This window comes from Coenobita brevimanus, chromosome 87 (genome assembly GCF_032717465.1).
Source record: "Coenobita brevimanus isolate Jiangsu-jjx chromosome 87, ASM3271746v2, whole genome shotgun sequence".
Lineage (NCBI taxonomy): Eukaryota > Metazoa > Arthropoda > Malacostraca > Decapoda > Coenobitidae > Coenobita > Coenobita brevimanus.
In genome coordinates, this window is record NC_137040.1 from 24,578,921 (window position 1) to 24,594,227 (window position 15,307).

The 15,307-nt window shown below is 43.0% G+C and overlaps 2 protein-coding genes across 2 annotated transcripts in view; one reads left to right on the forward strand and one right to left on the reverse strand.

Annotated features, from left to right (window-relative positions):
- The window catches only part of mRpL10 (mitochondrial ribosomal protein L10), a 41,901-nt gene extending 41,179 nt beyond the window's left edge, over positions 1–722 (reverse strand). The window contains exon 1 of the mRNA XM_080281002.1: positions 657–722. The gene's annotated coding sequence lies outside the window, so the exon portion shown is untranslated. The remainder of the gene's footprint in view (positions 1–656) is intronic.
- A 257-nt stretch (positions 723–979) lies between these two features.
- Positions 980–15,307, forward strand: part of LOC145410948 (nuclear nucleic acid-binding protein C1D-like) — a 41,397-nt gene continuing 27,069 nt past the window's right edge. Inside the window, exon 1 of the mRNA XM_080281004.1 lies at positions 980–1,247. Within this exon, the coding sequence (XP_080137130.1) occupies positions 1,077–1,247 (171 nt within the window). The 5' untranslated portion in view covers positions 980–1,076. The remainder of the gene's footprint in view (positions 1,248–15,307) is intronic.

Here is a 15,307-nt window from a genome sequence, read left to right on the forward strand (position 1 = left end):
GGAAATGAGTTATCTGAGAGAAGCCTGTGGAGTCACATGGAAAGACAGGCTGACAAATGAGGATATAAGGCAGCATTGTGGTGTGGATGTGGATGTGATAGGAAGCGTTAGAAGGAACACACTGAGGTGGTTTGGCCATGTGGAGAGGTTGGAGGGTGAGAGACTGATAAGGAGAGTGTATGAGTGAGGTAGAGGGGGGGAGAGGGAGAGGGAGGCCGAGGATGAGATGGAGGGATGGGGTGGAGAGGTATATGAGTGAGGGGGTGTGAGTTGGGAGCAGGGCAGTGAAATGGCAGGGGACAAGGCGACGTGGAGGCAATTTGTTTGTGGCCACCCCGTACGGGATTAAGGCGTCTTGCAATAGATAGATAGGTTATAAAATCGTGGGTGTAACCACACGCCTTTGGCAAATATTAGCTATAGTACCAAAAGAGTAGCGCTGGCTCACTGATAGGGACACAGAGATTACTTCTGACTATTTAAAGTAAACCTTCAGTAATTAATAGGAACTTATGGGCCACTTTATATTTGCAATGGTAGCCTATCTCGGCTTCACTCCTGTTCACTGTTGTTTTTATTGGTTTGGAAATTCGCAAAATATAATATACTTCAGACATTGTTATAGTATTGTATTGCACAACGTAATGATACATTACCGTTAGACGACGAGTTGTAATTCAAGACGAAAGGCCAGAAAACCCGAAACACGATTCTTTAGTCACGAACGTCAACACGGAGAGTAAATGAAGCCAAGTTAGCGTTTTTTTTTTTGGGGGGGGGAGAGGGGCTTTTAAAATATCCATTAATCTTCTCACTTAACCGACTAGTCAGGAAATTTCAGGATATTCTAAAGATTTTCATAGTTGTATTATATGGTTGTTATTATTTGTACCGACATTCTTGCTATATGGCGAAGGAAGTTTAGCGATATTTGTATATTCACCAACAGTTTATGTTCTAAAGAAGAAGAAGGTCAGGTGTCACATACCCTTCCACAAGAAGAACGAAGAGCGAGTGTTGTATGTTTGGCATTCAGTAGGATATCAAAGTATTTTCTTTTTTCTTTTTATTACAAGATGGACTCTGAAGATGTTAAGCCTGATCTGGGTGAAGAAGTACTGACTTCCGTTCATGATTTTCCTCCTGGCATGGCTCCGAAGATGCTGAATTTGGTGAAAGTTTTGAATGACTTGGAAAAGGATCTCCAGTCTTTAATTTCACAGCCATACCACGAGGTCTTGAGTAAGGTTAGGAAAATTAATGGTACAAGTTTTCATTAATTCTTTACCAAACGGGTGCGGACTTGATATAATGAGTCTTTCACAGGTTACTTGTTATTATTCCTTGGTTACCACAGTTATTGATGATGTTTATACACTTACCTCTGAAAACTATAAATAAAGATTTAGCGTGCATAAATATTTCGCCCACGTCTGCCACTAGCCAGCCATATTTAATATTAAACACTGTCATGGGCGACCTGGTCATGTCCTTAAATACCCCCAAAATAGGTATATTTTGTCTTTTTCCAATCACTTCTTCCAGTTACAATGGAAACAGTTAACTATCTGTGTTGCTTATGTACCAAAATGATGTACCTTGAGATTGTGAGTTTGTTATAATACCGGTATACCAGTAGAAAGACTCGCTGTGCCCTTTTGGTAAAAAATTACCAAGTTTTCTGTGGGGAAAATATAGAGTTTCCTCACACTAGTGTTATAAAGCTTGTATGGTAGCTTGGTTACGAGAAGAATTCATTCATATCACTTTTGAAGGCTCCTATGTGCCAGCATGCATTGGCCTTTAATTTATAGTAAGTTTATTCATTTGTCACTTAAGTTCTGCCAAAATAACTGCAGTACTGTAGTAGGTAAAACTTAACCATAGTTGTGGCAATTGCAACTGTCTTCTTACACTGCCGTGATCTTCAGGAAAGTAATTTTAGTACAATATGGAACACATGTAGTTGTCTAGTTATTTTAAACTACAAAAAGTGTTGAGGAAAAATAAAACTACCTGTACCTACTTTGAGGTATTTAAGGAAGCCACGAGTTGGCCTGTGGCAGCATGTAACTGACTGTACGCTTTGATTACTGACAATCTTGGTGACGGAATATGTCAGTGCATCAAACATCGAAATTTATAGGAAATCAAATGGTCATACCTAACTTATTTATGTGGCAGTTGCTATAATCCCGTAGTGAGTGGCCACTTGTTTTTGAGTTAGCTAGTTGTTTTACAGGTCGGGGCACGAACCTGCTGCTAGCCAACTTGTTGACACATTGGGAACACATGGGTTCGTTTTCGTTTTTAAAGGCTCCAACATGCTTGCATGTGTTGGCCTTGGTCACCTAATGGCGGCTCTCCACGCTGCACGATCCATTGCAGCCTCCTTGTTCAGTCCCTTAACCCTGAGGTCACACTTAATGACCTCGTCCCATGTCTTTCTCGGTCTACCCCTCATAACCCCACCCCCAATATTAACACTTCTCACCTTCCTCACCCAATTATCATCCCCCATCCTCTCCACATGTCCAAACCATCTCAATCTACCTCTCCACATCACAACACCAATACACTCCAGTCCCATCCTACCTCTCAACTCTTCAATCGTAAACCCAGGCCCTCCAGGCCTTGGACGCAGGGGCACACTGCACATCCACCTAATCATTGTCATTTCTGTATGTCTGAGCCTGCAAGTATCCTCCTCCTTCACTGCCCAGGTCTCACTACCATACAGCATTACACTCCTAACACATGCTGCATACAAAGACCCCTTAGCACGTAGGGAGAGTCCTCTCAGTGTCAGGAGAGGCAAGAGCTCCCTGAACTTTTTCCAACCACTTCTCACCCTAGCCACAGAGCTAGCTCCAGCCCCACCTCCAGCACACAACATGTCTCCCAAATAACAAAACTCTTCCACACACTCAAGAGATTCACCAGCAAGTTCAATCCTTTCACGTCTGACAATCTCCACCTGCTCACCCCGACACGCCATACACATAAAATCAGCATTATCTCGCAGTCTACCTCTGATACCACTACATCTCTTATGCACCCATTTATCACACACACCGCACAAGATGGAATTACTTCCCACGCCTTTGTGGCAAACTGCACATGGCCACTCTCCCTCGTCTTTGACAGTACCGCCACCAACCCTAGATATCATCACTTATGTTTTATCTGCATTTACCCTTAAACCCTTTTGCCCTATACCATCTCTCCACTTCCTAAACCTTTCCTTCGCCTCCCTTTCGTTCTCTGCAATCAACACCAAATCATCAGCATACAGCAACTCCCACGGGAGTCCGTTTCTAAAGTCACATGAAAGGGCACCAAGTACCATAATAAACAACAAAGGACTCAAGACTGACCCCTGATGCACACCAACAATCACGGAAAACTCATCACTCAAATCTCCATTCACTCTTACCTGGGTGTGAGCACCCACATACATAGCCATAACCACCCTAACCTGGCTTAGAGGAAATCATTAGGCTTATCATTCAATGTAAAGCCACCTGAAAAAGGAAAGAAGAGTAATAAAAAGTGACAGGAAAGATGAGCCTTCTTCTTTACTATACTTGTATTATTGTAGTACCCGGTACAATAATCCCTCATTTATCTGGACATAATAGAGCCAAAGTCGTGTCCGGGTAGTGGCAACATCCAGATAATGAACACTGTTCCCCTGTCATACCCAGACCCTACCTACTGGATACCTAACCTCCAACCTATACCTAACCTTTTTGTACAGTACCTGTGCTTAATTTGGCAGTGTTTTCCGCTCATTCAGGCATATTTAGACGTCAACACACACAAAGGATATATCCAGAATAATGCTTATCACCAAGAAAACCTTGCAGAAAAACCACTGAAAAACAAAAAACACCCTACCTATTCACTACTGTATGTACAGTACTCCTTATTTTGGCGGTGTTTTCTGGTCATTCTGCCATATTTTGACATCAAAACATACAGAGGATTATCCAAAATAATTTTCAACACCAAGAAAACCATGCAAAACAAACACTGAAAACCAAAAAACACTACCTATACACTACTGTATGTACAGTAACTCTCCTAGTTTTGGCACTGTTTTCAGGTCAGTCTGCCATATTTAGACATCAGAACACACATGGGAATATCCAAAGTAATGCTAAACACCAAGTAAACCATGGAAAAAAATACTGAAAACCAAAAAGCACCTGACCTCTACACTACTGAAAGTGCAGTACCCCTCCTAATTTTGTCACTCTTTTCAGGTCAATATGCTATATTTAGACATCAAAACACACATAAGAGTATCCAAAGTAATGCCAAACACCAAGAAAATCATGAAAAACAAACACTGAAAACCAAAAAACACCCGACCAATACACTATGTACAGTACACCTCCTAATATTGGCACTGTTTTCCATTCATTCTGCCATATTGAGACATCAAAACACACATAGGATTATCCATATTAATGCTAAACATCAAGAAAACAATGCATAACCAACCAAAATCCACAAACAAACTGAAGACAGTTTGAAAGTCGGTTATAAGTGATGAGTGATTGCTCCCGGGGAAAAAAAAAAAAAAAAAAAAATCCACGGCCAAATATGCCACTGGAAATTGGTTATATTGGTATAAATGTATACCGTTATCTTCGCTGGTGTTTATACTATATAAGCCAACAAAAAAAACATAAAACTGACAAGTACCTTAAAAGTACAGAAATGCAGTGAGAATAAAGCGTTCAGTAGTAACACTTACCTTCATATAACTTCCCACCATCCTAGTGCAAAATTTGGCAGCACCTTCCAAGAGTTAAGCATATTTCTAGATGCAGAATTTCATGAGCTTTCTTGTGGATTTTGCGGAATTTCAACATGATCAATAGCAGTCGAATAAACCACAAAAAAAGGTGGAAACTCATGAGTCAGTGTTATCACCACAAAGGAGGGTAGGGACAGAGGGAGTGAGGGGGGGAACCGGGAGGGTATGGAGGAGGGATGGGAAGGGGGGAGAAGCAAGGCTGTGGGCAGGATTCTCCCTCTTCTGTCAACAGGTGAGCTTGCGCTTTTACCTTACTTTTACTCGTGGCTTGTGGTCTGTTAGACGCCAAGTGGTCATGCAGAAATACAACTCACAGTGACCAGGGGACTTTTGATGTTCGGTAGAGAGGCGGATGGCCACTGTCACTGAACATGTACTTGTGGCTTGTGGTCTGTGTTCGATGGTGGTGGTGGTTGGGAAAGACTTTGCCTGGTGGCTGCATGATATTGGACAATCAGTGGGGATGCATACAGATGTTTTGACACCACTTGCGGGTTACAGTCGTATTACTCGGGTACTGGAGGTTCACTGGGAGTGATCGGACGACTGCATGGCTTTGACCATTCAGTACAGGGGCGGACGGACATTTTAGCTCTGGTTGTGGGTTATTGACTACTTCCTGCTCACGGCTTGAGCCCAGCAGCCACTATACCAAATGTTTGAACATGTCGGCTGGCCAGCCGAAGTTCTCAGGGACTTTTACATCTGGATAATAGTTTATAAATTAGGATTATAGTTTAACAGAGCCAAGGTCCAGCATCCGGATAAAGAACACATCTGGATACTGAGCATCCAGAGAAATGAGGGACTACTGTAGTTTAGTTATTCTTGAGGAGCTGCACTGGCCTACTGCAATAATCCTCTCTTCACATACTCTCATATTCTTCTTAAATAGGAAGAAAGGAGGGCAGAGTCAGAAAAAGAATGATGAAGGTGACAGGAGACGTAGACAGCACTACATCATGTGAGTGGATGGTGGTTGCCACCACTTACCACTGGCCTAGCCCAGCTTATCCTAACTGAGCGGCTTTTCCCCACTCATACCCTCCCCTAATTTTAACCAAATAGGATTATCAGCCTGAATACCTGTCAGAACAATTCCCAATTTAAACCCTAGCTTACTAAACCTAATCTGATTTATTATAACCAGACTTATCCTAACTAAACCTAACCTATCCTGATGTAATCAGCTGAAATTATCCAAACTGAACATATTGATAGAAAATTTGAAATTTTGCCATGGGTATGATGTACATTTGGAGTTTGGCAGCAAATTACGGTATATATTCATTTGGTGGTGGTGGGAACTTCTTTGAGGTGACAGTTTGTGTGATATAACCAAGTCTTTATGTAGAGAATATATTTCACAGCTAAATGTTAAAACCATTTATGTATGGTAATCAGTGAAGCATAACAAGTGACCTATGAAAGAATATTTTCAGTAGGAAATAGCTTAGAAAAGGCACAGGTGCCCAGTTATGCTTTTGGTGAGTACATCACCATGGTGACAGTATGTGTGGTATAAACAAGTCTTTATGTATATAGCCTATTTGACAGGTAAATTTAAAAAACTGCTCTTTATGTATGGTAATCAATGAAGCATAACAAGTAACCTGTGGAAGAATAATTTCAGTAGGAAATAAGGAAAGGAATAGCTGCCCACCTGCCAAAGTATCAGTAAGGCAAATGTGGAAGCATGTTGATTTTATGGTTTTGTAAGGTTCTATTAGGCTTGGTTTGCATATAAAACTGGTAAGGTTCTACAGTTGGTTATGTTGATTACAGATTTCCACAATTTTATATACCTGTATCTTTGATAAGTTTGTTATTTTGTATTATTCAGTAAATTAGTGCAGATTTCAAGAACAGGGAACTCTTCTAGCGTTTCACCAATGTTTTGTTTTTACTGCCGGTTCTTAGGCTTGAATTTTTCAGTTTCTTTCTGCTGTTGCTCCAGTACTGGAAATATAGCCTACGTCTACTAGTGCTTGCCTGCTCACTGAATGTACAATGAAGCTGGCTGATGAGGAAATGGAAGATGTGAGTGCATTTAAGTACTTAAGTAGTGTGAATATGAGTACATTTAACTACATAGGTAGTGTGATGAGTAAGGGTGGAAGTTTGGAGGGTGAAGTGCTTGAAAGGGTACAACAAGAAAGAAAGGTTGCTGGTTCATTGAAAGCCGTGATAAGAAACGGAAATGAGCATGGAAGTAAAGAAGTTGCTGCTTGACGGTATTCTGATACCAACTTCAACATATGAAAGTGAAGCATTGACCTTGTTGGAAGGACACAAGTCGAGTGAGAGCAGTGGTAAAGAGTTATTTGAGAAGAGCATGTGGAGTTACATGGAGAGACAGACCGACAAATGAGAAAGTGAAGGAGCATTGTGGTGTGGATGTAGATGTGGTAGAAAGCATTAGGAGAAATTCATTGAGGTGCTTTGCTCATGTGGAGAGGATGGAGAGTGAGAGACTAACAAGGAGAGTATGTGAGTGAGGTGGAGGGGGCAAGAGGGAGGGGGACGCCAAGGATGGGATGGAGGGATGGAGTGGAGAGGTATATGAGAGAGGGGGGTGTGAGCTGGGAGCAGGGCAGTGACATGGAGGCGATTTGTTTGTGTCCACCTCTTATGAGATTATGGCATATGGCAGTATAGATAGATAGATAGATAGATAGATTACCCACAAAAATTTGCAGGACTACTTAATAGCCCCTCCCTCACAGAATTGTTGCAAATACCATTATGTTTGTTTCCATACTGTTACTGAACCCACCATAACCAATTCTAACAAAAAGTTGCAAAAATTATATTCGCGTATTTTCACATGTTGATTTCCAATAATTTCGTGCCACCCCATCACTCATGATTGCCCCCTCCCCTCCCCTTCTTTTTTTTTTGACACTCCCTGGACTTATACTGACATAATGCAAAAAGAGTTAAGTTGATATCTATTACCGTTCTTGTGTAAGAAATGAAGAAATGCACAGACAAACACTTGCATACACAACTTGATTATTATTTAAGTGTGTGTGTGTGTGTGTGTGTGTGTGTGTGTGTGTGCATGCATGCATGCATGCACGCATACTTGCGTATGTGCATGTGTTTTTCCTGCCAGGAAACAGAAAGTTCCTACCAAATAAAAGAACCAACAAACTCGACAGTCAGATCAGTTGGTGAGGAGAGTAGCAGCCAGTGCCCATGGCTTCTCACCAAATGTTCTCCTGGTAAGAAAACCTTATCCAAGACAGTAACAGAAGACAGCGAAGGCTGCAGACAATCTCCTAAGGTGTGAGATGTTTAAAACTCTTAGTATTTTGACAGTGCAATTCACAAGTTAATCATCCAACACTCCTACAGCATGTCTCTGTCTGCATCATGCAACACTGTAGAAGGACCTGAACCTGTTGTCATGCATGCCAGCCAAGAAACCACTTCTGATCAAACAAATGCACCAAAAATGGCTTGACTTTACAAGAAAATTCAAAGATTGGAGGAAGATGATGTTCTCGTATGAGAACACCTTCGTATGTTTTTGTACTTGTGTTGGGTGGGTAAGGAGGTCTTGCAACGTCAGCTGCTGCGACCCCCACTACACACAGAAGACTGTCAAACACAGTGATATCATAATGATGTGGGGTTGTTATAGCGGGAAAGTGGGCAGGGGGAGCCTGTACATTCTTCCTAAGAACATGATGATGAATACTAATCAGTATCTGGTATATGCAGGTACTGGACAACCATCTGCAATTTTATGATGTTCATGGTTGCACACATTTTATGCAGAACTCTGCCCCATGTCACAAGGCAAAAAAGGTTATGAAATTCCTCGCAGATCATGACACTGAAGTGCTGGATTGGCTTTGTAACTCTCTAGTTTTGCATCCCATCGAAAACGCAGTGATTTATATGAGGGACAAGCATACAGCATGCAACACCTCAGCATTGCCTCACCTTGTTGATGAGATTCACAACCTGTATGTCAAGGAGATGGATGTAGAATACTTCCAAAATTAAGCAAACAGCATGCCCAAATGCCTTCAGTTTGTCATTGAGGCCATGGGCAACATGACCAAGTATTAAGCTGCAGTTATGCTTGGAGTATTTCGTGGAGTATGATTTTTGTTTACATTATGCCCTCTGGAATCAGTTTCATTTATGGAGTCTGTACATAATTATCTAATCATTATAAAGGCTTCAACATGCTTGTATGCATCAGCCTTTCTTCACCTAATTACTGCTTTCCCATCTGCTCAATCTCTGGCAGCATTCTTGTTCAGTCATTTATCCCTGAGGTCACACACTGTGATTTCATCCCTGGTCTTTTTTGATCAGCCTCTCTCAGTCTGCCCTCAGCATTCATGTGTGTCACCTGCTATTCCCAATTTTCAGCCTCCATCTTCTCAAAATGCCCAAACCATTTCAATCTACACCTCCTTATCACAACAGTACATTCAAGTCTCATCCTTCCTCTCAACTCTACACTTACAGTCCTAGCCCCCCCCAGGCCTTGCATTCACGAACACACTACACCTCCATCTAATTGTTGTCATATCTGTACATTTGAGCCTTCAAATATCCTGTTTCTTTACTGCCCAGGTCTTGCTACCATACATTATTACACTCCTAACACATGCTGCATACAAGGATCCCTTAGCACAGAGGGTGAGCCCACTTAGTGTTCAGACAGGCAACAGTTCCCTGAACTTCCTCTGACCACTCCATATCCTAGCCACAAAACTAGCTCCAACCCCACTTCCAGCACATAACATGTTCACCCAAATAACAAAACTCCTCCACACACTCAAGAGACTCTCCAGCAAAATCAATCCCTTTGTTCCTGTCAATCTGTTCATGTTTTCGTTTTCGTTTTTAAAGGCTCCAACATGCTTGCATGTGTCGACCTTGGTCACCTAATGGCGGCTTTCCACGCTGCACGATCCATTGCAGCCTCCCTGTTCAGTCCCTTAACCCTAAGGTCACACTTAATGACCTCGTCCCATGTCTTTCTCGGTCTACCCCTCGTAACCCCACCCCCAATATTAACACTTCTCACCTTCCTCACCCAATTATCATCCCCCATCCTCTCCACATGTCCAAACCACCTCAATCTACCTCTCCTCATCACAACACCAATACACTCCAGTCCCATCCTACCTCTCAACTCTTCCATTGTAAACCCAGCCCCTCCAGGCCTTGGACGCAGGGACGCACTGCACATCCACCTAATCATTGTCATTTCTGTACGTCTGAGCTGGCGAATATCTTCCTCCTTCACTGCCCAGGTCTCACTGCCATACAGCATGACACTCCTAACACATGCTGCATACAAAGACCCCTTAGCACGTAGGGAGAGCCCTCTCGATGTCAGGAGAGACAAGAGCTCCCTGAACTTTTTCCAACCACTTCTCACCCTAGCCATGGAGCTAGCTCCAGCCCCACCTCCAGCACACAACATGTCTCCCAAATAACAAAACTCTTCCACACACTCAAGAGATTCACCAGCAAGTTCAATCCTTTCACGTCTGACAATCTCCACCTGCTCACCCCGGCACGCCGTACACATAAAATCAGCATTATCTGACAGTCTACCTCTGATACCACTACATCTCTTATGCACCCATTTATCACACACACCGCACAAGATGGAATTACTTCCCACGCCTTTGTGGCAAACTGCACATGGCCACTCTCCCTCGTCTTTGACAGTACCGCCACCAACCCTAGATATCATCACTTTTGTTTTATCTGCATTTACCCTTAAACCCTTTTGCCCCATACCATCTCTCCACTTCCTAAACCTTTCCTCCGCCTCCCTTTCATTCTCTGCAATCAACACCAAATCATCAGCATACAACAACTCCCACGGGAGTCCGTTTCTAAAGTCACGTGAAAGGGCTTCAAGGACCATGATAAACAACATGGGACTCAAGACTGACCCCTGATGCACACCAGCATTCACGGAGAACTCATCACTCAAATCTCCATTCACTCTCACCTGGGTGTGAGCACCCACATACATGGCCATAACCACCCTAACCAGCCACTCCTCCAAGCCAAGCTTTCTCATTGTCCACTTCACCACCTCTCTAGGGACTCTGTCAAAGGCCTTTTCCAAATCAACAAAAACAAAATAAAGATCCCTTCTCCTACCAATATATTTTTCCTGAAGCTGGCGAATAATGAATATGGCATCAGTGGTCCCCCTACCTGGCATGAACCCGAACTGCATCTCATCAATATTCACTCTTTCTCTAATCATACCTTCTAAAACTCTCTCCATTACCTTCATTATCTGATCTAAAAGCTTTATACCTCTATAATCTCCTCTTTCCAGGGCATCACCTTTCCCTTTATACACATTTACAATTACACTCTTCAGCCAATCATCTGGGACAACACACTCATAAATAATCCTATTTATCAGGTCAGTGACTAAACTCACCCCTATATCGCCTGAGGCCTTCAACATTTCGGCAGTCAACCCAGACACACCTGCTGCCTTCCCCACCCTCATCCTGCCTATTGCCTCACTCACAGTAGCAGTATCAATCAAAGGCCAGGGGCCAGACACTGGATCTGCTGGCTCCAAACCTTCCCTGTCCCAGTCAAACTCCTCATTCAACAACTGGTTATAATGCTCTCTCCATGCATCTTTAATATCCTCACTGTTCACCACTACCCTTCCTTCATCATTCTTCAGACACTGCTCACCTATGATATCCCGATTATCCCTCTTTACCTGACCTGCCACCCTAAATATATTTTTCCTTTCCCCATGATTTAGGTTATCAAGTAATTGTCTCTGTGACTCAGACTTTGCCCTGTATACCTCTCTTCTAGCCCTACACTTGGCAGCCAAATGTTCCTCTTTGCTACCACCCTTCTTTCATTCCCGGAAAAGCCTTCTTTTCTCCTTTACTTTAACGTAAAATCATTGGTTCTTAAGAAGGAATAAAATACTGTATATTGTGCCTTACTGTAGATTGAACTGACACCCATCAACTGAGCAGTATGTGGTAAATACATTTATGATATCAAAATATAGGATTGCTTGTTTATAGGAGTAAAGTTGATAAAGAAAGCTCTTAACTCCTGAGCATATATGGTATAGGACTTCATGTTTATTGCAGTCATATTATACTGTATCATTTATAAATGTTCCAGTATGCTCATATTCATTGGCATTGGTCATCTAATGATGCCTGTCCATGCTGCTTGTTCTCTGGTAGCCTCCCTGTTTAGTCCCTTATCCCTGAGGTCATGCTTTATGACCTCATCTCAGGTCTTTTGGGGTCTGCCTTTTGTAGCCCTATCCCAGACATTCACACTTCTCACCCTCCACATCCAGATATCATCGCCCTTCCTCTCAGTGTGTCCAAACCATCTCAATATACCCCTCTCATTACAGCACCAATACCTTCAAGTCCCATCCTTCCTTTCAACTCTTCAGTGTAGAGACTTCAATGTATAGGTGTTGTGATGAGGATGAGATGGCAGGAAGTAGGCCGTAGCACCACCTGATCAGGGCAGTACTCCCAAGGAGGATGGGAATGCTGGTGATAGGGTGAGCTGGTGCTCCTGTTTCACTAGCCATCAGGATACCCTGACCATCCCCATTTGCTGACCTTTATCAGTGACACTAACACAGAAAGTGAGCCAGCATACTCTCCCAAACACATTTCTCTAACTGTCTTATGCACCACTCTACAGGAACTTAACATGCTACACAATATACCCCACAGCATCACAGGAAATGACACTAGCAAGAGCATGCAGCCAGAAAACTTGCCCCCACTACCTGGTGGTGGACTTGAGGGGATGCATGGCATGGGCTCCACCAGCACAATTTTAGATCAGGATGGGATAGGGCTCGGATCCCTGCTAGAGGGTACAGAGCATTGCAGTTGCTAGGCTGCCACTTCTGGCCAATAGAGAAGGGCCCGAACCTAGGAGTAGTGTCTCAGGAGGTTGTCTTATCAGTGGGTGCATAATGGCAGTGCAGTTACAATGATAAGGCGCGCTTGGAGGATGTCCCTGTAGTTGTCCTGGTTGAGTGCTCCGAGGCCACTGCCACTGGCCATGGCTGGTGGGTTATGAGTCCTTGGTCCCATGCCTGGACTCAGGACTATGCGGGTGGGTGAGGTCTGTGGTTCATCTTCCCCTTCATTTATCCTACACATAACTAAGCAGTACAATAAGTATATTAATCTGTATGTTTACAAGTAAAATAATAATAACTTGTAGAATGACTGAAGACATACTGTGGATGAAGTATGTATGGAGTTGCACATAACAAAGGTTGCACCCTACTTTTAACTTGATATGATAGTCAGTGGAATTACTATCCCACAGGTATTTGTGAAGCCTGTTAAAGAACAGATGTACAGAATTATATGTGTGGATTGTGGAGCAGTTTCAGATCAAACATTGATCTGCTACTGGTACCACGTAATCCAGTACAACGTATTTCGTGGTCAGATTGTTGGCAGCTATACCAACAAGACCATTGGTTCTACCTAGTAAGGGGGGTGACTAGACATCCACCATGATGAGAAACAAGGTCTGTCAAAGGGCAGAGAGTAGGAGGACTAGACACCAGGGTTGGCATTAACATCCCCCCCCATCCCCCAAAAATGCCCCCCCCCCTTTTTTTTTTACACTTAATTTTTGCATAAAATGTCCTGTTTGTAAGGTTAGGTTACGCTACGTTAGGTTAGGTTAGGATAGGTTCGGGTAGTTAGGATTTAAAACTGGGGAACATAGGACCCTGGGAACATACATACTGGTACACCCACTCTCTCTGCAGTCATATTTGTACATGCAGACAATACAAAATTATCTTAAAAATATACAAATGTTGCTCCAGATACAGTATTGTAATTATTTATTTCTAACTGCCTTGGTTATCTGCCTTTTCCCTCTAATGAGCTTTCCTCTTGGAACACTTTTGGATGTGTGTTCTCACTCTTTCTATTTTAGCACTTGTTATTTAGTTGCAGTATTTGGGGGCTGCTTTCGGTTTGTTATTTTCTAAAACATCAACTTCATCCCACTCAGTTGCCATTTTTCTCCCACAACCAGCAGGCATTTTGTTGCTATGGTCCTTTCACTACCAAGGAAAAACGGAGACCGAGACACTGAATACTGAGTCAGCCGAAGTCAAGCCTCACCTGTCCATTTCCCTGTATTAACATGTATAGTACAAGTTATCAAAGGCTTGGTCCAACTGGACCAATTTGTATCAACATGTCTAAACAAGTATCTCTTCTCTAGGTAACACTCCAAACCTTTTATTTAGTTTTAAATTACCTTGTAATTGCATATTTTAACTGATGTACATATAAATGTGAGGAATAATAATAAAGCCAAATAAAACCCCCCAAAGTTTTTTTTTTTACCCTGGTTTTTTCCAACTCTGCTAGACACCCACTGTGATGAAAAACAAGGTCTGTCAAAGGGTAATGAGGAGGGTGACTAGACACCCACCATGATGAAAAACAAGATCTTTCAAAGGACAGTTAAGAGGGTGACTAGACACCCACCATGATGAAAAATAAGATCTGTCAAATGACAGTGAGGAGGGTGACTAGACACCCATCTTGATGAAAAATAAGATCTTTCAAAGGACAGTGAGAATGGTGACTAGACATCCACCATGATGAAAAATAAGATCTTTCAAAGGGCAGTGAGGAGAGTGATTAGACACCCACCATGATGAGAAACAGATCTGTCAGAGGGCAGTGAGGAGAGTGATGAAACACCCACCATGATGGAAAACAAAATCTGTCAAAGGGCAGTGAGGAAGGAGACTACACACCCATCATTATGAAAAACAAGATCTGTCAGAGAGTGAGTTCTTTTATGAAGCTTTTGCCTCCAGCCATCTAGTAGAGTAGGTGGAGCTTGTTAGCCATGGTTAGCAGTCCACTTAGATAGCCATGCCTGATGTCAGGGATTCTATGTCCTTGTCCATAAACCTGTGATAGATTTCTCCATTGGCATGGGAGGTTAGGGAATGGCCAGCACCCCATCCCCATAAAAGGTGCTACTGCCCTGAGTATGAGAAGGAAATGTGTGAGAGTCAGGTGGTTTGGGCTGACCCTACCCTAGGTCTCTCTCTGTCTCTGTCTGTCTGTCTGTCTGTCTCTCTCTCTCTCTCTCTCTCTCTCTCTCTCTCATGTTTTTTCCCTGCTGGTGTAGCAACACTTTGTCCTGGCCGGTTTGGGGCCTTGTCAGGATGGCACCAGCTGTTGAAAAAATCCTATTAACCCCTAAAAGACGAGCATCAGAATGTTTTGACATACGGTAGCTGAGGACAGGCATAATCGGCAGGTGCAATATGGTGGGAGGTTTGTGGGGGGGTTGTGGGGTGGTGAGGGGGGGTGGTTGGGGGTTTTGGGGTGGAGGTTGGGGTAGGGTAGGGTGGGGGTGGCAGTATGAGAGACCTGGGTGCTGGAAGGGGATGGGATATGGGTG